We start from the raw sequence: 25,254 nt of genomic DNA on the forward strand, positions 1-25,254 counted from the left end.
AGAATAGAAGTGAAAAACAGTGAGGAAATATAATCAGCATGACTCGGTGGTTTCCCGAGTCTGAGGGCAAGGAAATGGAAGGGAGAGGTCAGAGTTAATTTCCAAAGCTCTGGCTTGTTCAAATGAGAGAAAGAGGGTATAATTAAACGAAAAAGGAACACAAGAAGAGAGCAAGGAAAGGGCTAATGAGGTTAATTTTGAAGATGGGGAATTTGAGGCACGGAGGGGACATCCTATGGAATCATCTGACAGGCAAGTGGTATCTATGAAAACAAAACAAAACAAAACAAAACAAAACCTATGCCATAGATGAGAATGTCAAGTTAATCAGTATAGAGCCAGTAATCAGAGACAAGAAATTAGATGAAATTTCCAAGGAGGTGCGCAGTGAGAAGAGAAGTAGTCCAGGCCAGGATCTTGAGGAAAGCCATTCCTAAGAAGGCAGAGAGAGACAGTCAAAGGCAAAGGAGGAGATCCAGAAAGGAATGCTCAGTCGTTAACCATCTTAGGGATACGTTTCAGAAAGATAAGTGACAGGAGCTAGAAAAAGGAGGATTCAACGTCCCACTATCCCTACCAACTCCACGGTTCCTCTATTCTTTACTGATTTTGTTTTCCTAATGACACTAACTACCTGAAGTTCATTCACTCATCCACTCAGTCACCTATTTCTCCCCACTGTGTTGGCCCTATTTTGGAGCAGGAAGCTTGTGCATCTTTTCCCCACTGCCTGCTCAGCACTTAGAAACAGTGCCTGGCATGGAGTGGGTTCTCCATAAATACCCACTGAGTTGCAAAGATCAAAGGAAAATATAAGCATTCTAAAACTAGGTCAGTGATAATGGGGTTGAAGGAGACATGTCAAAGACATTCTGGTGCAGCATCACCAAAACTGGTTAGGAAATGTAGGAAAATGGGAAAAAGAAAGTTTCTAAATATTACTACCAATAGAATTTCATTCAGTAGACTGCTGTCGGTTGCATCAAGTTTACCAATTCATAGTTTCGCATTCCAAAGTTATTTAACTTTTCCCATTTAATATGCTCCCATCTCCTGGAAGTGTCATAAATCTGAAGGCAGAGTAATCTGAATGCTTCAGGTAGAAAAACTATACATTTCATTATGTATTCTCCATGGCATCTGGAGAGCAAAATACCCAGCACACATGGAGCCTTTCCTTGGCTGAACAGAGCTATGCTGATTAAATCATCTAAGGCTTTTCTATCACGTGCATCCAAAATAAGTGACTGCAAAGTAATTTAGTACATGGAGAGTTTGGAATGAAGTGGGAAAGGCATTAAATTCGAGCTCTGTTATTTAATAATGATGTGATCTCTGTAAGCATCCCCATTTCCTCATCCTCACAAAAGAAATTATATAAATATTGATCTTAGGTGCTGAAGGGAAACACTTCTTTTTTTTTCTTTTTTTTTGTCTTTTTGACTTTTCTAGGGCCACTCCCGTGGCATATGGAGGTTCCCAGGCTAGGGGGTCTAATCAGAGCTGTAGCCGCCAGCCTATGCCAGAGCCACAGCAACACGGGATCCGAGCCGCATCTTCGACCTACACCACAGCTCACGGCAATGCCGGATCCTTAACCCACTAAGCAAGGCCAGGGATCGAACCCACAACCTCATGGTTCCTAGTCGGATTCATTAACCACTGTGTCACAACGGGAAGTCTGGGAAACACTTTCATCAAGAGCAGTACAGAAAGTGATGGACACTTTAATCTCATAAATCCAACAGGTATCGATGCTAACACTTCAGTCTCCCACCTGATTCTCACTTCCCTCTACTTTCCTGCAGGAATCTCCCACTTCACTTCTGTCACCTGAGCACAGCCTACATGGTCCTCAAGCTTAGCTTAGGATATTTCTCCCACCTCCCCTTCCACTTCAAACCGACTCATTCTTCAAGGTTCTGGACAGGTTCTCCAGCTTCTCTTCTGATCCTCCAAGCTCATTATGATCCTCCTCCTTCAAGTCCCTCCTGCCTTCTTCTGGTCCTCTCAGTTAACATACTGCAACAGAGCTTTATACTTCCTAGCTCCTCACTATGGTATCAGTGATGGAAGGGCTCTAAACAAAATATACTTTGTATCCCTTAGTTCAGTAGCCAACACCTACTCTGCACATAGTGTGCACACATTTGAAACTGTCTATATGCAGACCCACTGATAACTGAGTGACCAGTCAGAAAAGGCATAAAACATTTAACATTTAATTAGATTCTTATGTTCCTCCCTCCATTCTACTCTCTGACCTAGTTATTAAAGAGGCAAGTCACCAATATGTGTTCACCTTGCCTGTAGGCAGACCTTAGCCTTTTCTTCCCACCGCTCAGAGACTGTAAGGAGCTCCTGAAGTTCAGCCATAGCTTTCTCCACAGCATGGTGGGGGGCCAGCCCCACCCCAGAGTCTATCAATTTCTTCATGACATCCAAAGTGACTTGCTGAGGATCTGATAGGGTCAGTCTTACTTCATCCAACCATCGAGCCTGCTGTAGCTCTTGCTTCAATCGGGCTAATTCTGGGAGCTCCACATAGAGACTAGAGCCCATATCTATCAACATCTGGAGTTTAGATGAATCTGGGGTTTCGTCCATCATAGCCTCTTGAGCACGCTCATGAAACTCTTCCACATCATCCAGCAGATTCTGAAAAGATCAAAAGAATAAAAATAAAAAACAAAAGATACAAAATGAATATGGAATATATATAGTTCAAGCAAACTACCAAATACTAGACCATGTAATAATCTCACCATCACAGCACAAAACTAATACGATAAAGGTGTATCTGTTTCTCTAATTATTTATATACCTCTACATTTAAATATGATTAATTCACTCAAAAATATTTAATGACTGCTGACTTAGACGCAAGCATTATTTTAGGCACCCAGCATTAAACAGAAAATACAAAGTTCTTATCTTCAAGGATACACATTTTAATATAAACAGCCAGACACTGAAGACATGAAAAAAAGTTTGTTAGTTTTAAGTGCTATGAAAATTAAAAAGGGCAATACAATACCAACAGGGACGGGGGGCACATGACTTTGCAATGATGGTCACAAAAGACAGGTGAACCCAAACCATTTTAAAATGAGGAGGTCGAGGTGGGAATGATATGAAGATATGCAGGAAAAGCAGTTCTGCAGGGCAAATAACCATTGCAAAAGGTTTTTAAAAAGGAATGAGCTTGTGTCTCACTCCAAAGTGGACAATGGGGAGCAAAGTGGATGATGGAGAAACATAGTTAAGGAATATGTAGCAATCACATTATGAGTGCCTTGCAGGTTAATTACAAGTTTGGATTTCATTCTAATGGCTTTGGGGAACCACCGGAGAATTTTAACACAGGGAAGTGATATGATTTGATTTCTATTTCACATAATCACTCTAGCTACCTAATAAAAACTAAACTTCCAGGGACCAGAGGAGAAGAAGGGAGACCAGGTAAGAAGCTGCTGTAGATTCCAGTAATTTAGAGCAAAGTTTAAACAATGGAGATGATGACTAATGGTTCACTTTGGGATTCATTTTGTAGATAATAGCAGCACTTGTTCAGAGACTGAATGTGGTGTATAGAGGAAATAAAGGAATCACTGATTTTGATTCATTAAAAGGCTTTTAAAAAGATGTCTTTTGGTCTTCCAATGGGAAGTGTAGAGCATGCAGCTGAATGTTCAAATCTGCAGAAAAGAAGAGAGGCAGTCAGAACTGGGAATCAGCTGAAGACAGGCGACACCTAATGTCACCAGACAAAGAAGATAATGTCAGGACCTAGAGTAAAGAAAGGGCCAAGACTAATTCACTACAAACTTAGAAGCCAAGCCCAGGAGCAAACAAATAGCTTCCCTAAAGAGAAGGAAATGTGAACTATGAACCTAAGAAAACCAGAGAGTGTGGGGTCAGATGTTCAGAAGGAAAGCATGGTCAACTACAAAATGCTCTTATGACATGGTATAAGACCACATCACTGATAACAGATTGCACAGTTGATAACCTTGATAAAAATCATTTTAGACACCCAGCCACGGCCAAATCACAAAAACACACCACAAGCCATCAAATGATTACTAAGCAGATTCATATATTTGATAGATACTTTTGAGATTTTACATATTCATTAAACCATGAGGGAGGGCCCTGGTAATTTCAGAGTTCTGCATTTTTAGAAGTTCATGAGCTAGTGACTCACTGAAACATTCAGATTCCTTTAATTTTTTGCATTTCAATTACATTTTGTTAAATGGGAGTTCTGGCCTAAAATTAAAATAGGAAAAAATATTTCTAAACTAGCCTTAATTCCAGAATTTTAAAGGGGGAATTAAAGACTAAGAATGAAAGATTCTAACTGCCCACTAATAAACCTTAAATAGCAGCAGTTATTTGAGAAAAGAAACAAACAGAACAAAACACTAATCTAGACACACTGTTCTGTTTACCCAAAACAGTTGCCCATACCACAGAGGATATTCCCCCCCAAAAAGAATGCAATACTCCACCTTTACTTGTCGCGCTTGGCTGATGACACATGGAAGACTAAAAAGTTGTTGGACAAAGGCCTTCAACTCTTCCACTGTCAGTTTGGTCCGAGTCCTCCCACTATCTGGGCTCTGCCTGATGTGAAATAACATTGAGACATAAGTAAGAAAAACTCACAGTCATTCTGATATCAAAGGGGCTTCTAGTCTCTTTAGAATTCTACCCCAAGAAATCCCAGAATACTAGTGTTTGAGGGATTTCACTGCAATGGTAATCACTTCCAAATTAGGTTGTTACAGCTCTTTAGTTTATGACTCAAAGATTCAACTCTCCAAGTTCCAGTTCTTCCAATCTTAAACAAGTATTAAACATTTCAAACAGTCAGTTAATTCCTCACAGGAAAATGTTAAGTTCACTGATAAAACTAAATCCTCTACCTCAAGAACTTAAGATGTAGAACAAGGGCCTTTAACATACTTTAGGAGACAATAAATACTCTGAAACTGATTCAAAATTATGTGAGTATATGCATTTTTCTAAGAAAAGGGTCTCTAAGCTTTCACCAGATTCTCCAAGGGGGCCAGTGACCCAATGACAGGTGAAGATTCAATGACCACTGTCACTAATAAAAGTTCTTTGATAAAATAGAAGATTAAAAAAATTTATAAAGTTATTCCAAAAACCTACTGTGAACTGCTATAGAAAAAGCCATTCAGATACAGGGAAAGTTCTGGAACGACTATGAAAACAACACCACAGAAAACTGAACACATACGAATGACATAAAATCAAGGGCACCTACTTCCATGCTCAACAGCCTCCCCTGCATCCATCAAAGTTACTTTTTGCTGCCACCTGCCTTCAGCCCGTAGCACCATTTACTTACAAATATGTATTACACACCTGTGTGCCAGGCACTGTTTAAAGCTTTTTCTCATTGCTCTGTATGAAACAGAGCAATGAGAAAAAGGATACCAATCTCCAGCATTCTATTCCAGCATAACTTCTAGTGGGGATGGGAAAGGAAGGAGGAGACAGACAACAAATAAGTAAATTTGTCTATCAGGAGGTGATAGGCCTAGGAGAAAAACAAAGCAGGAAAGAAGAATAAAAAGACTGCAATCGGATAGAGGGCTATCAGAGAACGTCTCTCCAAGAAGGTGAGGTCTAAGAGACCTGAGAGCAGTGAGGGAATAAGCCACCTGGATATCAGGGAAGAGAACTCCAAGCAGAGCCGAGAGCAAGGGCAAAGGCCCTAAGCAGGGGTACACTGGTGTGTCTGAAGAACACATGGGAGCAAGAAAGGAGAGGAGGAGAGGGAGGATTAGGGTATTACTAGGGGAGGGAGAAACATGGCCTCAAAGTTAGTGCAGGGCCTCACACAGGCTGGTAAGATTCTGCCTTACTCTGGTGAAAACAAAACAAAACAGAGAACCACAGGAGACTTCAACTCTTCTCGGTCTCACCTGTGTTTCTGCTTTTTGCTCAGAAGTAGCTGAGCCACAGAAGCACAGGTCTCAGCCTCTTTTACAGCATCCCGGAGCTGTCGGAAGAGATCATTCTCTGGATACTTCCTGTCCTCAGCATCTTCCAGCATTACTCGTAACTCAATCAAATCTGTAAAAACAAATAAAAAGCCATAAACTATGATCACAGAAAATAAAGTCATTCGCCAACCAATCAGCATAAACACACCACAGCTGTGAAAATCCTACCGCTACAATAAAAGCCATGGCCAGGTGCCTGTTCCTACGGCTTACAATTTCTCTAGCCTTTAGTGCGAGCCTCTGGTAACAATGGCTCCCCAAATACATGAAGCATCTACTGCAAGTTAGCTATCTGTCCCATTTTACATCAATGTTTTCACTTAAAAGATGATTCTCTGGAGTTCCCGTCGTGGCTCAGTGGTTAACGAATCCGACTAGGAACCACGAGGTTGCAGGTTCAATCCCTGGCCTTGCTCAGTGGGTTAAGGATCCAGCGTTGCCGTGAGGTGTGGTAGAGGTTGCAGATGCAGCTCAAATCCCGCGTTGCTGTGGCTGTGGCGTAGGCCGGTAGCTGCAGCTCTGATTTGACCCCTATCCTGGGAACCTCCATATGCTGCACCTGCGATCCAAGAAATGGCAAAAGAGACCAAAAAAAAAATGATTCTCAAATAGGAAATTAAGTCTATAGTCAACCAATCTACCAGTCTCATATCTCATATGAGGCCCAGTATTATTTTCCTTAATGAAGAAAAAAAACACATAAAACAAGGCCTCTTTCAAAGTGACAACCATTTCAGGGTATTCTTAAAAAAGGAAGAAACTTAACCTTTCTTGTGGTTGAAGCTGGCAGATAATGCTTCTGTCACACGACTGACCCAAGTGTCATAGGACTGTGCCCGGACTTTCACACCATACAGCAGAGAAGGGAGGTCCTCTAATGGATATCGATATCTAAAAGACACACACATGAAAATAAAAAATAAAGACTCCCCAGAACCAACAACTTGAAAATAAATTTTAAATACAACCAGCTTAAGGAAAGGACAGTGGATGGGGGAATGGGGTCTTGGCACACATAAGAGAAACTCTGGAGCTTCTGCTGTGGTGCAACGGGATAGGCAGCAGCTTGGGAGCGCTGGGACGCTGGTTCAGTCTGCTGCCTGGCACAATGGATCTGGCATTGCCGTGGCTTAGTTTGTAGCCACGGCTTGGATCTGATCCCTGGCCCAGGAGCTCCATGTATGGTGGGTTGGCCAAGAACAAAAAATATACACACACACAAAAAGAGAATATCTAAGAAGCCCAAAGAGTTTTAACGCGGGGAGAGTTAGGGTACATGTGAAATCAGCTGAAAAAGAAACTAATTTTAGTTGCCATGTTTAGGGTCAACTTTAACAGGCTGGTCCTCAAGCAGGGAGAACAAAAGACAAGAGGTTACCAGTCCAAACACAGGGAAGGGCATTACAAAGAACAATATTAACATTAATGTTAAGAGAAGGTAACAGAAGTTTTACAAGAAACTTCTGGATGGATACCTAAGACATTTCTTCTGCATGGGGCAGGGGCACAGATCAGTTGGATGGTAGAGACACACGAGCCGCTCAGGATTACAGGAACACGTGAGAGCAGAGAGAAAGCAAGTGGTTCTGCACGCTGAACACTGTCGCTCATCATCGGGAACAAGCTCAAACACTTCTTCTTCTGACATCAGGACACCCTGGAAGGCAATTTACGTCACTAGATCAAGTCCTTCCAGTCTTTCAAACATCAGAGAACTTAGGTCATTAGATGTCTTTCTATTTTGACTTTTTGTTTTTCCTTGTTTTTGGCCAAGTCCGCAGCATGTGGAAGTTCCAGGGCCAGGAACAGAACCTGTGTCACAGAAGCAACCCAAGTTGCTACAGTGACAACAGTGTATCCGTAACCTGATGTGCCACCATGGAAGTCCTACTCTGACTTCAGATCCAAACATGGGCGTGTACGTACAATAATGACATATCACTAGTAGTCTCTAAAAACAGTACTTTTTTTTTTAATGAGCAAGACTAAAACTAGGTGTCTAAAAATGCACATGCGATTAATGAAATTATTTTTAAAATGCAAGAAATGATTACTACAAAGGTTGAAAATCATTTTTTGAGGGGCGTGAAGGACATTCTTATTGGAAGGTACTTTTATGATGGCTGATAAAAGTTCCTTTTTTCCTGCACAGGAAGCCAATATTATTTTATTTGAGTATTATTTCTCTAATATATTTCACCCTAACCTTTTATTTTTTTAAATTTTTTATACAATTTTAAAGGTTATATTCTATTTACAGTTATTACAAAACATTGGCTAGCTGGTAGTTCTACTTCTTGACGATACTGTGATGACAAATTTACCGCATAATTCATGAGGCTCTACCTTGTTGTATGCGGTTTTGTCTTCTATTTAAAACAAGAAAAAGAGTTCCCGCTGTGGTGCAGTGGAAACAAATCCAACTAGTAACCATGAGGTTGCGGGTCTGAACCCTGGCCTCGCTTACTGGGTTAAAGATCCCGCTTTGCCGTGGCTGTAGTAGGCCGGTAGCTGTAGCTCCAATCAGACCCTTAGCCTAGGAACCTCCATATGCCACAGGTGGCCCTAAAAAGCAAAAAATTCAATTAAAATTTAAAAAGATAAATCAAAACAAAACATTCCTGTCCCCAGAGACAATATACCCTTGAACCATATATTTAATAATCTATAATCTGAAAATAACACTGATATATACAAACAAATATAAGGAAAAAAGTATAAAATTACTTAACCTATGCAAATCAAAATATAACCTACTTCAACAAGGCATCACAAAGAAAGTAAATCTAATTCATATGCCACTTTAAGAAAATAAGGGCATTGTTCCCGTTGTGGCGCAGCAGAAACAAATCTGACTAGTATCTATGAGGATGTGGGTGTGATCCCTGGCCTCGCTCAGTGGGTTAAGGGATCCAGCGTTGCTGTGGCGTAGGCTGGCAGCTGTAGTTCCAATTTGACTCCTAGCCTGGGAACTGCAATATGCCGCAGGTGCAGCCCTAAAAAGCAAAACAAAACAAAAAACCAACATTTCTATTTTATAATAATAATATTTAGTTTACATCATTTCTAAAATGTACAGAGGGGTTTCCCTGGTGGTTCAGTAGGTTAAGGATCCAGTGTTGTCACTGCTGTGGCTCAGGTCTAACCCCTGGCCCAAGAACTTCTGCATGCTCGGGGGCAACCAAATAAATAGTTTGGCTATTAACTATTAGCACAGTTTTATACTTTGGTTTACAGATTTCCTTTTATCATTTACATCAATAAGAAGAGTAGCAAAATTGGATCAGTTTTACTTTTCAGATCCAAATCACTGTATTTTTCCTTAGCTTAAGACTATTATTCTCTTGACTCCTCAATCTAAATATATAGAGAGCCCATTATTTGAAATAAATTGTTTAGAAATACAAACTCAGTACTTTTGTGATTATACAAACTGAAAATGTTGTTTTCAAGAAAATTCTGATTTTATTCAAAGGAAAACAGACTTCTACTACATTCTACCATCTGGGCTATGTCAAAAAAAGTGTCATCTCAATATGTCCACTGGTCCTGGTTATTAAGTTACTTGGTTACTCTTAAGTTATTGGTTACTAAGTCAGCTTAAACCAATTAAGCTAAGCAGGAGATCTCAAATTAATACTCTCCTAAATGGATTTATACTCTAAGTGACACAAATAAGAAAATAAACTTTGAACCATACCTCTCTCTACATACAAAAGTTAACCTGAAAAAGATCATGTACCTAATGTAAGAGCTAAAACTTTATGATACTTCTGGAAAACAGAGAAAATCTTTGTGACCCAAGGTTAGAAAAGACTTCTTAGACATAACCAAAAGCACAAGCCATAAAAGAAAAAACTGATAAACTGAGTTTCATAAAAATGAAGAACTTCTGTTCTTCAAAAAGACACTATTATGAAAAGGAAAAGATAAGCCATATAGACTGGAAGAAAATACTTTCAAACCTGATAAAGAACTGTATCCAGAATATAGCAAGAACTCCTGAAATTGAAAAGGAAAATAACCCAATTTTTTAAGTTGGGTAAAAGATCTGAACAGAATCTTCCCTCAAAGACGGACAGGCAGCAAACAGGCACACTAGAAGGTACCCAGTATCATCAAAACCACAATGAAATACTACCACAAATGTATTCGAATAACTAGAGGTAAAAAAACCACCTGGGAGTTCCCGTTGTGGCACAACAGAAATGTATCTGACTAGGAACCATGAGGTTGCGGGTTGGACCCCTGGCCTTGCTCAGCAGGTTAAGGATCTGGTGTTATCATGAGCTGTGGTGTAGGTCGCAGACACGGCTCGGATCTGGCATGGCTGTGGCATAGGCCAGCAACTGTAGCTCTGATTAGACCCCTACCCTGGAAACCTCCACATGCTGCAGGTGCAGCCCTAAAAAGACAAAAGACCAAAAAAAAAAAAAAAAGACCACCTGTGCCAAGAGTCAGTGTAAGTGCAGAACAAACAGAACTCTCTTACACTGCTAGTGGAAATATAAAATGGTACAACTGCCGTGGAATACAATTTAGCAGGTTTTTTTTAACCAAAAAATTAAACACACACAACACATACCATATGACCCAGCCACTGCACTCTTACTACTTACCCAAGAGAAAAGAAAGCACTTGTCAATATAAAAACTTGTACAAAAATGTTTAGAGCGGCTTGAACCATAACAAGCAAAAACTGGAAACAATTAAAATGTCCAGTCACAAGTGAATGGATAAACAAACTGCGGTATATATATCCACACAATGAAATACCACTTAGCAATTAAAAAAAACCAATACATGTAACACGGATGAATCTCAAAGTAATTACGCTAAATGAAAGAAGCTAGACCAAAAAAAGTATAAATTGCATAATTCGATTTAGATAAAACACTTTTGAAAAAAGTCAAGTAAAGAAAGTAGATTAATGTTTTCCTGATAAGAGTGGGAGGAGCAGAAAGATGGAACAGGAAGGAAGGATCGTTAAGAGGCATAAGGAAACCTTTCTTTCATCTTTTTTTTTTTTGGCTTTTTAGGGCCGCACTTGCAGCATATGGAAGTTCCCAGGCTAGGGGCTGAATCAGAGCTACAGCTGCCGGCCTACACCACAGCCACAGCAACGCCTGGTCCAAGCCGCATCTGTGACTATACCACAGCTCACAGCAATGCTGGATCCTCAACCCACTAAGCAAGACCAGGGATCAAACACACATCCTCATGGATACTCATCGGATTAGTTTCCACTGCACCATGACAAAACTCCCCTTCATCCTTTTTTTAAGAATGAAGTATAGCTGATAATCTTATGTAAGTTACAGATGTACAGTATTATCTTGACTGTGACTAAGTCTCATGGGTATACAACCACACTTATATATTATACACTATAAACATGTATTATACCTCAGCAAAGCTGTTTAAAAAATAGGAACAGAATATCCAGGTAAAGTAGGGCTATACACAAGCAGGAGGGAGCATAGGAGTGAGGCTAGCTCTATAGGGACGGTTAGGGAAAATGGGTCAATATGCGGCTGAAGACATAGGTTTATTTTTCTTATTTATTTTCCATTTCAATGGTAAATGTTTAGTTTATCCTAAGCATTCAAAATCATAACAGTTTTTCAGTCCTGCTTACTCATTAAAATACTAAGAATGAGGTGAAAGATTGACTCTGACAGCCTACAATCACCAGGAACATAGTTTTATTCAATTACAAAGCCGAGAGAGAAAGAAGTATTTGAATTTTCTTGCTTAAAGAAACAATACTATATGTAGGAGATTTTGTTTTTGTTGTTGTTGTTGGCCTCCCCCACAGCATGCAGAAGTTCCTGGGCCAGGGATCAAACCTGCACCATTTCAGCAGCTGTAGCCATAGCAGTAACAATGCCAGATCCTTAACCCACTAGGCCACCAGGGAACTCCCTGTAGGAAATTTTTTATAATAAATATATACTTAATCAACTATACCGGAAAAAATAAAAATCATTTAAAAAATTTTTTAAACTAAAATAAATAAAATAAATATGTTACCTAAAAAATTCTACCTGATAGGATTGCATTTTTCAAAATCTGGAAATCTCGATGACATCAAGATTTCTCAAAGTTTTCAACTTGAAGAAACCAAAATGGCCAAGTACAAAGGTATGAAATTGTCTCTGAAGGTGCAATTTTTAGTCTATTCCTTGAGCAATATCACATACAAGAAATGTGCTCAGCAAACTCACCATCTGCACAACAGACTCCCTTAAGCGTGTCTCCTCTTCAGTCATGAGCGTCAATTCCTTGCACACCATGGCAGCCAGCCCCACGTCCAGGCACTCTGGATCTGCTGCCATCTTGAAAATCAGCTCCTCATGTGAGAAGACGCAATGGCGTCTCAACCGCCGGTAATGATTGACACACTGACGTCCAATAGGCAACTGAAAACAAGATTCTCCCATTTAATTACTTGCTTAAACACACTCCAAACAGAACAAAACCACTACTTACACCCAAGATCCTCTCTTTTTTATCATAAGGAACAGAATAACAATATCCCTTTGAACATAAGCAATAACTGTAAATATTAAACCTTTATAACCTAGCAAGAATTTCAAAGGCCCTCCCTTAACGGAGATGTTGAGCTTCTGGTCTAAGCTGCTAATTTTCTATGTACCTCAAAAGGCATGAATTCTCTGATATATAAATGAGGCAGCAAACTCTTTTAGACCTAACATGAGACTTCCCTTATTGGAAAAAGAAAAAAATTCCTCAGGCTAAAAAGGGTTAATTGGACATATTCAGCATTGATGTGTCCACAGAACAAAAAACAGATGTTATTAGAGAAAGGGAGAGGGAAGGGAAAAAAGTCATTTTCATGGGATGAGTTCATTTTTTAACAAGGACTAAAGCAAAAGACAATGTGGATTATAGCATCTAGAATTTTTTTTTTTTTTTGTCTTTTTAGGACCACACCCGGGGCATATGGAAGTTTCAAGGCCAGGGGTTCAATCGGAGCTGTAGCTCCTGGCCTACACCACGGCCACAGCAACTCGGGATCCGAACTGCGTCTGTGTCCTACACCATAGCTCACAGCAACACCAGATCCTTAACCCACTAAGCAAGGCCAGGGATCAAACCTGCATTCTCATGGATGCTAGTCAGTTCGTTCCCGTTGAGCCACAACGGGAACTCCCTACTTTTCATTTACATTAAGCCCTTCTAAAGGGTATCAAGGGCTTTTATTTTATATCATCTCACTTGTTTGAGGTTATTAATGAATCTTAAGATGCTTATATAGTAGGTAAAAAAACTTAAGACCAGTGATATTGCTGCCCAAGACTAAACATCAATAATCAGGAGCACAAAAGGCAGAAACCATTTCTAACTTATCTCTGAATCACCTCCATTTCCCACCCAAAGAACAAGCAAATCACAAACACTTAATAAATGTTCACTGAGCTTTTATTTTATTTTTTTTGTCTTTTTGTTGTTGTTGTTGTTGCTATTTCTTGGGCCGCTCCCGCGGCATATGGAGGTTCCCAGGCTAGGGGTCCAATCGGAGCTGTAGCCACCGGCCTACGCCAGAGCCACAGCAACGCGGGATCCGAGCCGCGTCTGCAACCTACACCACAGCTCACGGCAACGCCGGATCCTTAACCCACTGAGCAAGGCCAGGGATCGAACCCGAAACCTCATGGGTCCTAGTCAGATACGTTAACCACTGCGCCACGACAGGAACTCCTATTTTTTTATTTTTATTTATTTCTTTTTTGTCCTTTCTAGGGCCACTCCCGTGGCATATGGAGGTTCCCAGGCTAGGGGTCTAATCAGAGCTGTTGCCACCAGCCTACACCACAGCCACAGCAACGCCAGATTCTTAACCCACTGAGCAAGGCCAGGGATTGAACCCGCAACCTCATGGTTCCTAGTCGGATTGGTTAACCACTGCACCACAACAGGAACTCCCTCACTGAGCTTTTAAAGTAGAGCTCAAGCCTAAGGCAAAGTCCTAAGTCTTGCTCCTGCTGCTTTCTAATAAGAAGTTTAGAATTACCAGGTTCAGGGAAAAAAAAAAAAAAAAAAAAAGACCAGGTCGAATAAGACTGTTCATTATACAATTTCATTCATTAGCCAAGGAAAACAGTATGGTTAATCATAAAACAAAATTAAGTTAACAAATTAAGGTGCCCAGAGAAAACATAAGATCCAATATCACTAAAGAATATTATCTCCCCCCTAAATGTTAGGAGAGGTGACCAAAAAAAGCAGCATGACTAAAGGAAAAATAAAGTCAAAGAGTGTAAATCTGTACTCTTTTCCCCACCAACATGATGTAAAAATAACTAATTACTTTTTGATATCTACCTCATTTAAAAGCAAAGAGTAATCACTGGCAATATCATTTACACAAAAGTACAGCCCATAGAGATTTCAGTATTATAGCTACTCTTTAAAATAATTTTTTAAGTAAGAATACAGAGGGAGTTCCCGTCATGGTACAGCAGAAATGAATCCGACTAAGAACCATGAGGTTTTGGGTTCAACCCCTGGCCTCATTCAGTAGGTTGAGGATCCAGCATTGCCATGAGCTGTGGTGTAGGTCTCAGACTCGGCTTGGATCTGGTGTTGCTGTGGCTCTGGCATAGGCCGGCAGCAACAGCTCCGATTAGATCCCTAGCCTGGGAACCTCCACATGCCTTGGGTGCCCCCCCACCCCCCAAAAAAAAACAGAAAGAAAGAATACAGAAAACATAAAATGGCAGGAAGAATAAAATCACCTAATTGTCTATAAGAAAGAAAATAATAAAGGGATATTTTAAGATAAAACTCGGCACTGAGTATTTTAAAATAAAAATCAGAGATACATATTTGTAAATTTGGTACAAATGATTCTTAAGAAGATCTGGTCACCTTTTTGAAATCCAGAAGTGCTCAGAGAAAGCAAAGACTAGAGGAACTACATTCTCTCAGAAAAGGAAGATTCAGAAAATATCAATTTCTGGAGTTCCACTCACAGCTCAGCACTAACAAACCCAACTAGTATCCATGAGGATTCAGATTCAATCCCTGGCCTCGCTCAGTGGGTTAAGGACCTGGTGCTGCCAGGAGCTATGGTGTAGGCTGGCAGCTGCAGCTTCAATTTGACTCCTAGCCTGGGAATCTCCATATGCCACAGGAGCAGCCCTAAAAAGACAAAATAAATAAATAAATAAATAAATAATAATCAATTTCCCATTTAAAATTTAAACAGAAAGGGAAAAAAATGGATGAGAAACCTTCCAAATAAAAACTACCCAGACTTTTCTAAACTGCCGCAGACATTCCACTCTGTAATGGAATATTCCTGAGCCCTCCCTTTCCCACTAAGCAGTTAGGACGCATTTTTCGGGGGCATCAGCAAACGTACAACAGCCATGTGCTATAGAACAGACCCAGTCAGCAGTACAGAAGTTCACAGCTTCAGCAAAGTTGTAGCCCTGGTTGAATCCTGAGTGATAAGCGCGAGGAAACGTCACAACAAACTCTCCGGCACACTGATTGGTCCTGTACACCTAAATGCAAATTGGGAACAAGGGTACAAAACAAAAGAAAACAAAAGAAAAACAACAAAAGAGGGAGACAGATTTTATTAGTCAGTTTCAGCAGCATTTTTTTAAACTTGAAAACAATAAAGCATTAAGAGACACATACTAGGAAAATAATATCAGAGTTTAAGAGCAGCCAGTTTTGGAGTTCCCATCGTGGCTCAGCGGAAACAAATCTGCCTAGCATTCATGAGGACACAGGTTCAATCCCTGACCCCGTTCAGTGGGTTAAGGATCTGGCATTGCCACAAGCTGCGGTGTAGGTCACAGACTCGGGCTCAGATCTGGTGTTGCTATGGCTGTGGTGTAGCCAGCAGCTACAGCTTTGCATCCCTAGCCTGGGAACCTCCATATGCTACAGGTGCAGCCCTAAAAAGACCAAAAAAAAAAAAAAAAAGAGCAGCCAATTTTCTCTTCATAACAGTCACTGATAAATTATAATAATTCATGACAAGAATTCACAGCCAAAAGAAATTTTCATGGAAAAAATGTTACTCTTACTGGGCTACTAGTTTCCTAACAATAAGAGAATTTTTCTTTTATTCCTTTCATTCTTGTGTTGCAAATACTGGGAAGGGAAGAAATATCATCCTACTTTTTGGATAATTTTTTGGAAACTAAATGATTATCTTGTATGCCATATAGAAAGATCCTCTGAATCAGTTTCCCTGAACCTTTGTTTTATAATACTATGTTTTTCAGAAAACCTCAGATTCTACATAAATTCACTCTTTAAAGACAAAATAACATTACTAACACTCAATCTTTCTCATTAAGGTTATGGTGACTATTTGATTGTAAATTAGAAACATTAACTTTATACTTTATCAAGTGTTACTAGCTTAAATAACCATTTTTAAAACTAAGTTTAAAAGTAGAAAAGGTATTCCTTGTATATTTCTACTTCATTATCTCATGTGAAAAAAAGCTGTAAAATCTTCATATGAAATGTGGAATAGAATCACCACAAAGATAAGCACTAGTTATTAGAACTACCACTTAAAATACTGGTACTATGGTTAAATGAAGATATTAGGAGTTCCCGTCGTGGCGCAGTGGTTAACGAATCCGACTAGGAACCATGAGCTTGCGGGTTCGGTCCCTGCCCTTGCTCAGTGGGTTAACAATCCAGCGTTGCCGTGAGCTGTGGTGTAGGTTGCAGACGCGGCTCGGATCCTGTGTTGCTGTGGCTCTGGTGTAGGCCGGTGGCTACAGCTCCGATTCGACCCCTAGCCTGGGAACCTCCATATGCCGTGGGAGCGGCCCAAGAAATAGCAAAAAGACAAAAAAAAAAAAAGATATTAAAGATATGAGATTTTTATTAAAACCAGGATATAATGGTTTAGTGAAAACAGAAGGCTAATTTGATAGGATGCTATATATAAAGTATGATTGATACTTTACAACACCCTACTCCTAACCAAATAAATGTTGTTCCCTTCAGAATATAAATTCTAATGTGGCTAGAAGATGACATGATCTTTTACTTCCCATTACTTTTATTACCATGTTCTGTGACTCTAACAAAAAGTATACAAAACTTTACATTACAAACACTGAAGGGAGAGGCAAAAAGACTCACAGGCACACCATGCTCCATTAGCACATTCGGGTTCATGATGGTGACTAACTGATGCAGGAGATCAGGCTGGGATTCAAATAACTCAGGGGCCAGCTCCCTCATCACCTCCTCCAGTTGTTCTGCAGCATGAGATGGGACACCATACCATGTCTTTGGCTCCCCCCTAGCAAAAGAAATAGCTGTTTAGCTAGGTAGAGCATGGTGCCAATGAGGCCAGGGTCTCTGATTCAAATCTACTAGGTTATAATTAATGGCCATAGATGATACGCCCCAAATCCTAGCAACCATCTCAAAATGTGTGTGCGTAATAGGAGGTAAGACAGAGCATGTGGACCGGTGGATACATACTCATCACTATAGAAAAGTAATTCAAAGCACATGAACTCTTTTAGAGAAGTAAACAGCATCTCCAAACAGGACAGACGCTTTATGAAAAATCAACACTGTTCCAAAGGATACTGACACACTACCTGGTTCACAGGCTCACTGGACATTCCAATTGTCCTCACGATGATCAAAGTAAAGCCAATGCTCTTTACAACACTTCTATATAACTGCGCTGAGCTCAATTTCACTAAGGAAAGAAACTGTTGAAATCTCAAAGTTCTATCTATTAATCTTAAGAATCTTAACACCGGGCATCATCACTACACTAGTCCATTATGGACTAGAGTTTATTTTTAATACTAAGTTGTACTTCAAAGAAGTGGATTTAATTAGTCATGCTATTTATAGAACAGCTGAATTTCTTAGCCCTAATGTGGTAGTGCAGTCTCTAATGGAAACTTCCTCTCGGTGACTGAAAATGTTCTGTGTCTTTGCTGGCCAATACAGGGGTCCCTAGTCACATGTGACAAGAAAGCACTTAAAATGTGGTTAATGCAACTGAGGAAGTAAATTTTAATTTTACTTAATCTTAACTAACTGAAATAGCCACATGTGGCTAGTAGCTATACTACATGGCACAGCAATGAAGCAGAGAAAGAGAATCAGAGTTTTCTGATGCATATGTGATCTGAGCAGTATCTTTCAAATAAAGAGAAAAATATCATTTGGCTAAGATGAGAATACTAGACAAGGAACTGAGTAAGTACATAAAAGCTGTAGGTGAGATACAAAAAAAAAAAATCAGCACAAAAATATAATGAATACACATGTAACATAGACATTGTTAGGGAAAATGTTATTAAAAAGGGAAAAAGAAAATTTCAAATACTGGAAGTTAGATCTTAAGTATATGAACTTTAAATATCCTACCTTGCACATCAAAAGATAACCAAAGTACGGAGTTCCTGCCTTGGTTCAGTGGAAACGAACCTGACTAGCATCCATGAGGACACAGGTTCGATCCCTGGCCTTGCTCAGTGGGTTAAGGATCTGGCACTTCCATGAGCTATGGTGTAGGTTGCAGACGAGGTGCTGATCTGGTGTTGCTGTGGCTGTGGCATTGGCTCCATAGCCTGGGAACCTCCATATGCCGTGGATTCAGCCCTAAAAAGACAAAAGAAAAAAAAAAAGACAACCAAAGTAACTGTCACGTATGCTAAACAAGTATCTTTTGGTCTACAAGCTGAGGCTCTGCTGTCTGCACATACTTAAGAAGGAGAGTGAGATGCTGTATGCTGAGACTTCTACACAGTACATTATCTACTTTGAGGTAGGTAGTACTTTAAAATCAGCTCTCCAGGAGTTCCCGTCGTGGCGCAGTGGTTAATGAATCTGACTAGGAACCATGAGGTTGCGGGTTCAGTCCCTGCCCTTGCTCAGTGGGTCAACGATCCAGAGTTGCCGTGAGCTGTGGTGTAGGTTGCAGACGCGGCTCGGATCCCGAGTTGCTGTGGCTCTGGCGTAGGCCAGTGGCTACAGCTCCAATTCGATGCCTAGCCTGGGAACCTCCATATGCCGAGGGAGCGGCCCAAAGAAATAGCAAAAAGACAAAATAAATAAATAAAATAAAGTCAGCTCTCCCTAATATATCACCTGACATCATCACACTTTTAAAAAGGTCACTAAGTACGCATGCTGCTAATAAAGACTATACATACCAGTGCAAGTAGTTGATAGAGTAACTCCAGTGATCTTCTATGTGCCAGCAAAAGGAAGAGAAACACATTCCCACATAAAGCCATGGCACCTTCATACCAGAGATGTCTACATTGATATGTGCAAGAACAGACTGCTCTAGAACGGGCATGTTATTCAAGTTCCAACCAGAGAGTGCATATTCCTATAAAAGAAAAAAATGTAAATGAGAGATCAGAAATGACAAGTACCCAATAGAAATCTCAAGGGAGGGAATTCCCTGGTGGCTTAGCAGTTAAGGACTCAGCACTGGATCTCTGGCCTGGTAACTTCTCCATGCCATAGGCACAGCCCAAAAGAAAAAAAAAGAAAAAAAAATCTCAAAGGAGTTTTCACAAAAGTAAAAATTTTATAATTATAATAATCTACCATAGAATCCATGCTCTTTGCTCCCTACATGTATATAGCTGACATTCAGATTTCCCTTTAATTATTTCAGACACCTCTGGTTTACTCTCAAACACATAAGGCTTTTTATTACCCCCCCACCCCACCTGCTATAGCTTACCAGTAAAATACCATGAGACTCATTTTAACAGGTGGCTATCATAGTTCTACTTTATCCCTAATAGCATAATTTCCCAAAAATGTTTATAACTATTTTCCTTTATTTTTTCTTTTTTTTTAGGGCCACACCTACAGCATACAGAAGTTCCCAGGCTAGGGGTTAAATTGGAGCTACAGCTGCCAGCCTATGCCACAGTCACAGCAATGCCAGATCTGAGCCACATCTGTGATCTACACCACAGCTCATGCCAACCCCAGATCCCTAACCCAATGAGTAAGGCCATGGATCAAACCTCCATCCCCATGGATACTAGTTGAGTTCGTTTCTGCTGAGCCACAATGGGAATTCCAAATGGCTTATTTTAATTTTTTTTTAATTTTTTAAAAAACTTTATCGCTATACTTACAGAATGGTGTCAGATAATGTGAAGACAAAACGTAAGATAGACAATCCTGAATATGTGGCTTCACTGAAAATTATATACAACACTAAAAAAATGTTTTGGGAGTTGCTTTTGTGACTCAGCGATAATGAACCTAACTAGTAGCCCTGAGGACGCAGGTACAATCCCTGGCCTCACTCAGTGGATTAAGGATCCAGCAATGCCCTAAGCCGTGGTATAGGTCACAGATGCGGCTCGGATCTGGTGTTGCTGTGGCTGTGATGTAGGCCAGCAGCTGCAGCTCCAATTTGACCAATGGCCTGGGAACTTCCATATGCTGCAACCCCAAAAAGACAAAAATAAAATAAAATCTGTTTCATAGATGAACTCAGGAGGACAAAGAATTCAGTTTCCAAAGACAAAGAAAGCAAACCCAGGATGAAAAAGGAAAGATGCTGTATGTGTTTTCATAGAGGCTTCCAACTGAATATAAGCTCTGGATAGATATTTCAAACACCCACGTCTGAAGCCACATGCAGTAGAGACTTAAAGTGCGATCATCCTTGTGGAGAGCAGTTCTTCAAAGTGGGGTCTAAGGAACGCAAGCTTACCTCAGGGTATCTGCAAAGCCAAACTATTTTCATAATAATGCTAAGATATTATTTGCCCTTTTTCCTTCTCTTCTATAGGAGTGTAATGTGAATTTTCCAGAGGATACATGATGTGATATTGCAACAGACTGAATGCAAAATACTCAAAAGAATTCAACTGCCTTCATTAGAAAGTTAATAACTGCTGAACCTAGATGTCAGGCCGGGAGGGAGGGAGGAAGGGAAGTCCATTATTATGTTTATTTTTATACACAGAAAATTTCTAAAATACAGAATTTAAAAATAAAACCTTCATAAGAAGTCAGCTAGTGACAAAGCTGAAGAGAGAATCTGTGAACTAGAAGATAAATTCGAACATATCATCCACAATGCAGCACAAAGATAAGAAAATATAAAAGTGTAGATAAAAGTCACAGAGGTTAGAAGAAATTCCAACAAAGGTTTAAGCAGGATTCCAATAAGGAATAATTAAAGACATATGATTCCTACTCTCATCAGGCTTAATAAAAAAAGAGGCTTTCAAAACAATACACTCAAGGAGTTCCCAATGTGGCACAGTGGGTTAAGGACCTTCAGCAGCTCAGGTTGCTGTGGAAACATGGGTTTGACTCCTAGCCAAGTGCAATGGGTTAAGGATGGGGCATTGTCACAGCTGTGGCTCAGATTCAATCTCTGGTCTGGGAACTTTCATATGCAGCAAATATGTAGCCAATAAATAACTATTACTCAATATGCTTTTTGGGTAGTATTTATTGATACTACTCCGTGCTGTTGTCCACTGGCTAGCTGAAAAAATACTGAATCTAGATGAAGAAACAAGGCCTGCATACAAAAAAGTTCCAAGATAAGGCAACATTCAACTCCAAATACAGATACAAGAGTAAATTACATAATTCTTTAGAAGACAACAAAATAGTCATCATTGTGGCTCTAGATCATTAAGATAAGGAAAAGGAAGAACCTGAGCAGAGCTTTGAAGAATTGGTCTGGCTGGTAAAGTGACAGATGGAACAGTCATACTCAAAAAAAAAAAAAAACAGAAAATAAGACCAGAAAAGATCAGATCTTTAATCTTAAATTTCAGACTAAGAAGGTTGGATGTTATCCTATATTCAAAAGGGAAATAAAATATGTTGAAAAGTGAAATAACATGATAAATATCTTAAATATTCTTAAGCTTCTAATATGGAAAATTTCAAACAAAAATAGACAGAATTGCAAAATGAACACCCCAAGACCCACTAACCTTAAAATTTTAAGAAAAAGCAATATATGAGAGACTGCAGAGAGTAGCAGTGTGCAGAAAACAGTTACTTTAACATAGCAAACCTAACACAGCTAACATTCCAAAGGCCCAGTTAAAAGTCTGGCCTTTGGCTGGCATCTGGAAACCTGCACAGTGAACAGTTCCCTATGGTGACACAGAGTGGCTCACAGTGCCAAGACCGCACAATGTGGTTTATGCAACCTGCTCTCCTTCTGGAAGTCTCGTATGTTGCAATGAGTTAGGCAGAGGGTGCCTATGTCGCCCTCAATTATAAACCTTGAGGGAGTTCCCACCATGGCTCAGCAGAAACTAATCTGACTAGGATCTATGAGCACACAGATTTGATCCCTGGCCTCACTCAGTGGGTTAAGGATCTGGCCTTGCCATGAGCTGTGGTGTAGGTCCCAGATGCCACTCAGATCTGACATTGCTACGGCTGTGATGTAGGCCAGAGGCTACAGCTGATTTGACCCCTAGCCTGGGAACCCCCATATGCTGCAGGGCAGCCCTAAAAAGATTAATTAATTAATTTAGAAAATGTTAAAACCTCGAGCAGTGGGTCTCTAAGAGCCTCCCTGGTAAGCAACACTTCACACATGGTATTGATTCTATACAGTTTTTTTTTTTTTTTTGGTCATCCTGCAACATATGCAGCTCCCAGGCCAGAGGTGAGATCCAAGCCACAACTGCAGCGAAACTGGATCTTTTAACCCCAGGTGCCAGACCAGGAGTCGAACCTGCATTCTAATGCTGCAAAAACACCACTGAGCCAGTTGTGCCACAGAGAGACCTCTATAGTTTAAATGAATAGTTGAAAACCTTCCTGCTGAGGTGTTGAAGGAAACTTCATTATGGACCTACCATTATGTTTTGTTTGTTTTTTCTTTTTAGGGCTGAACCTGCAACAGATGGAAGTTCCCAGGCTAGGGGTCAAATCAGAGCTACAGCTGCTGGCCTACACCACAGCCACAGCAATGCAGGATCCAAGCCACGTTTGCAATCTTCATCACAGCTCACGGCAATGCCAGATCCTTAACCCACTGAGTGAGGCCAGGGATCGAACCCACATCCTCATGGATACTAGTCGGGTTCTTAACCCACTGAACCACAACAGCAGCTCCCTATTTTTTTTTAAACTTAAATCACTTCTAGATTTTTCTTTTTATGGCCACACCTACAGCATATGGAAGTTCCTGGGACAGGGGCTGAATCACAGCTACAGCTGGGGCCTATGCCACAGCAACACCAGATCCGAGCTGCAGCTGTTCCACCCAGTTCATAGCAACACCGGATCCTTAATCCACTGGGTAAGGCCAGGAATCAAAGCCACATTCTCATGGAGACAATGTAGGGTTCTTAACCAACTGAGCCAAGCCGTTTCTGCAACCTATACCCAGCTCATGGCAACGCCAAATCCTTAGCCCACTGAGCAAGGCTTAGGGATCGAACCCACAACCTCATGGTTCCTAGTCGGATTCATTTCCACTGTGCCACAACAGGAACTCCCAAAAATTAAATAATTTTTTAAGGTACTTTGAACTTTTTTTTTTTAATAACAGAAGACTATTTTTACTGTCCAAATCCTACATATTTAATATTTAAAAGAATGTAGTCCCTTAAGACTAAGGAAAGGCAGTGTCTATGCAAAGGCTGAACCAGACTGGGCTAAGAAGTTTGGACACTACTATATGCTCTGCACCTCTTCTTCTGGCAGCATCTTTCTCCGACCGTCCTTTACAGGAAATCCACTTCCAAAGTCTTTTGAGGAGATATCAGCTCCATACTCCACAATAACATCTTCTTCAATGCTACTCACCAGCCGCCAGAATTCCTTCTCTACTAGCTCTGTGGGAACCATCTAGACAGAGAAAACAAATTACAGATTACCAACTCACTATAACCACTATAACATAATACACAGGTCAAGAGAACAAAAACCCATGAAAAAAATAGAAAACCTTCTCAATTCTCAGAGCTGAAAAGATTGCAGTCCTAGCTTTTCCAAGTGAGGATGAGAAAAAGCCAAAGACAACTTAGATGTTCAGAAAAACATAATGAACTTGAACTGTCATCTTCTGCAAGCTGCTTTCCAACTAAGAAGGATAAAGATGACCAAGGACATAAGGAAGAAAAAAGAAATACAAAAATCAAAGCTGAATTTTAATAGCTTTGGCAATTTTTTTTTGTCCTTTTTTTTTTGCCTTTTCTAGGGCTACACCCGAGGCACATGGAGGTTCCCAGGCTAGGGGCTGAATTGGAGCTATAGCCGCCGGCCTACTCCAGAGCCACAGCAATGTGGGATCCCAGCTGTGTCTGCAACCTACACCACAGCCCATGGCAATGAGGTCAGGGATTGAACCCGAAACCTCATGGTTCCTAGTTGGATTTGTTAACCACTAAGCCACAACAGGAACTCTGGCAAATTTTTTTGATAAAGATTTTTAAAAGCCCAAGATGCAACCTAGAAAAGAAGCAAATCTCATATTACAAATAACTAAACAAAAGCAGCAATTGCCACATGCTTCATCCTTTTCTGTAAAGGAATGTGCTCACAGAGGACTAACAAACAAGTGAAAGATCAGAGTCAAGTTCTCAACAGGAGGGTGCACTCTGCCATAAGAGTGAAAGAAACAGAAACAGACGCCAGGCCCCTAATCTATAGATATGGTATTCTATCATCTTTTTCATGCTGTCCTTATTTTCTATAAAACAATGAAAGTTTTTAAAATGCAAAGCAAGGAGTTCCCATAGTGGCACAGTGGTTAACGAATCCGACTAAGAACCATGAGGTTGCGGGTTCGATCCTTGGCCTTGTTCAGTGGGGTAAGGATCTGGCGTTGCCGTGAGCTGTGGTGTAGGCTGCAGACGCGGCTCGGATCCCGCGTTGCTGTGGCTCTGGCATAAGCTGGTTGGCTACAGCTCCGATTGGACCCCTAGCCTGGGAACCTCCCTATGCCGAGGGAGCGGCCCAAGAAATGGCAAAAAGACAAAAAAATAGTAAAAATAATAAAAAATAAAATAAAATGCACAGCAAAAGCTTTGGATCAGATAAAACTTTCATACCTCCCCAAAGTGACCTGTAAGATACTCACATGGACTGGCATATTGAAATAATCAGACTTAAAATTATCTGCCATCTCTCCAAAGCTCTGAAGTGTATACTCTCGTACAGCTTGTTCAAATCCAAAGGCTTCTCTAGGTTTATTACATTC

The 25,254-nt window shown here is 40.4% G+C and overlaps 1 protein-coding gene across 1 annotated transcript in view; it reads right to left on the reverse strand.

Moving 5' to 3' along the window:
• KDM5A (lysine demethylase 5A) overlaps positions 1-25,254 on the reverse strand; it is an 86,913-nt gene that overhangs the window by 33,449 nt on the left and 28,210 nt on the right. The window contains exons 9-19 of the mRNA XM_047787849.1: positions 25,135-25,254; positions 23,742-23,900; positions 19,238-19,419; positions 17,193-17,355; positions 15,458-15,577; positions 12,269-12,463; positions 7,517-7,698; positions 6,808-6,932; positions 5,961-6,111; positions 4,515-4,629; positions 2,303-2,658 (exon numbers count right to left, since the gene is read on the reverse strand). Coding sequence (XP_047643805.1) covers positions 2,303-2,658; positions 4,515-4,629; positions 5,961-6,111; positions 6,808-6,932; positions 7,517-7,698; positions 12,269-12,463; positions 15,458-15,577; positions 17,193-17,355; positions 19,238-19,419; positions 23,742-23,900; positions 25,135-25,254 — 1,868 coding nt within the window. The remainder of the gene's footprint in view (positions 1-2,302; positions 2,659-4,514; positions 4,630-5,960; positions 6,112-6,807; positions 6,933-7,516; positions 7,699-12,268; positions 12,464-15,457; positions 15,578-17,192; positions 17,356-19,237; positions 19,420-23,741; positions 23,901-25,134) is intronic.

Source organism: Phacochoerus africanus, chromosome 7 (genome assembly GCF_016906955.1).
Source record: "Phacochoerus africanus isolate WHEZ1 chromosome 7, ROS_Pafr_v1, whole genome shotgun sequence".
Classification (NCBI taxonomy): Eukaryota; Metazoa; Chordata; class Mammalia; order Artiodactyla; family Suidae; genus Phacochoerus; species Phacochoerus africanus.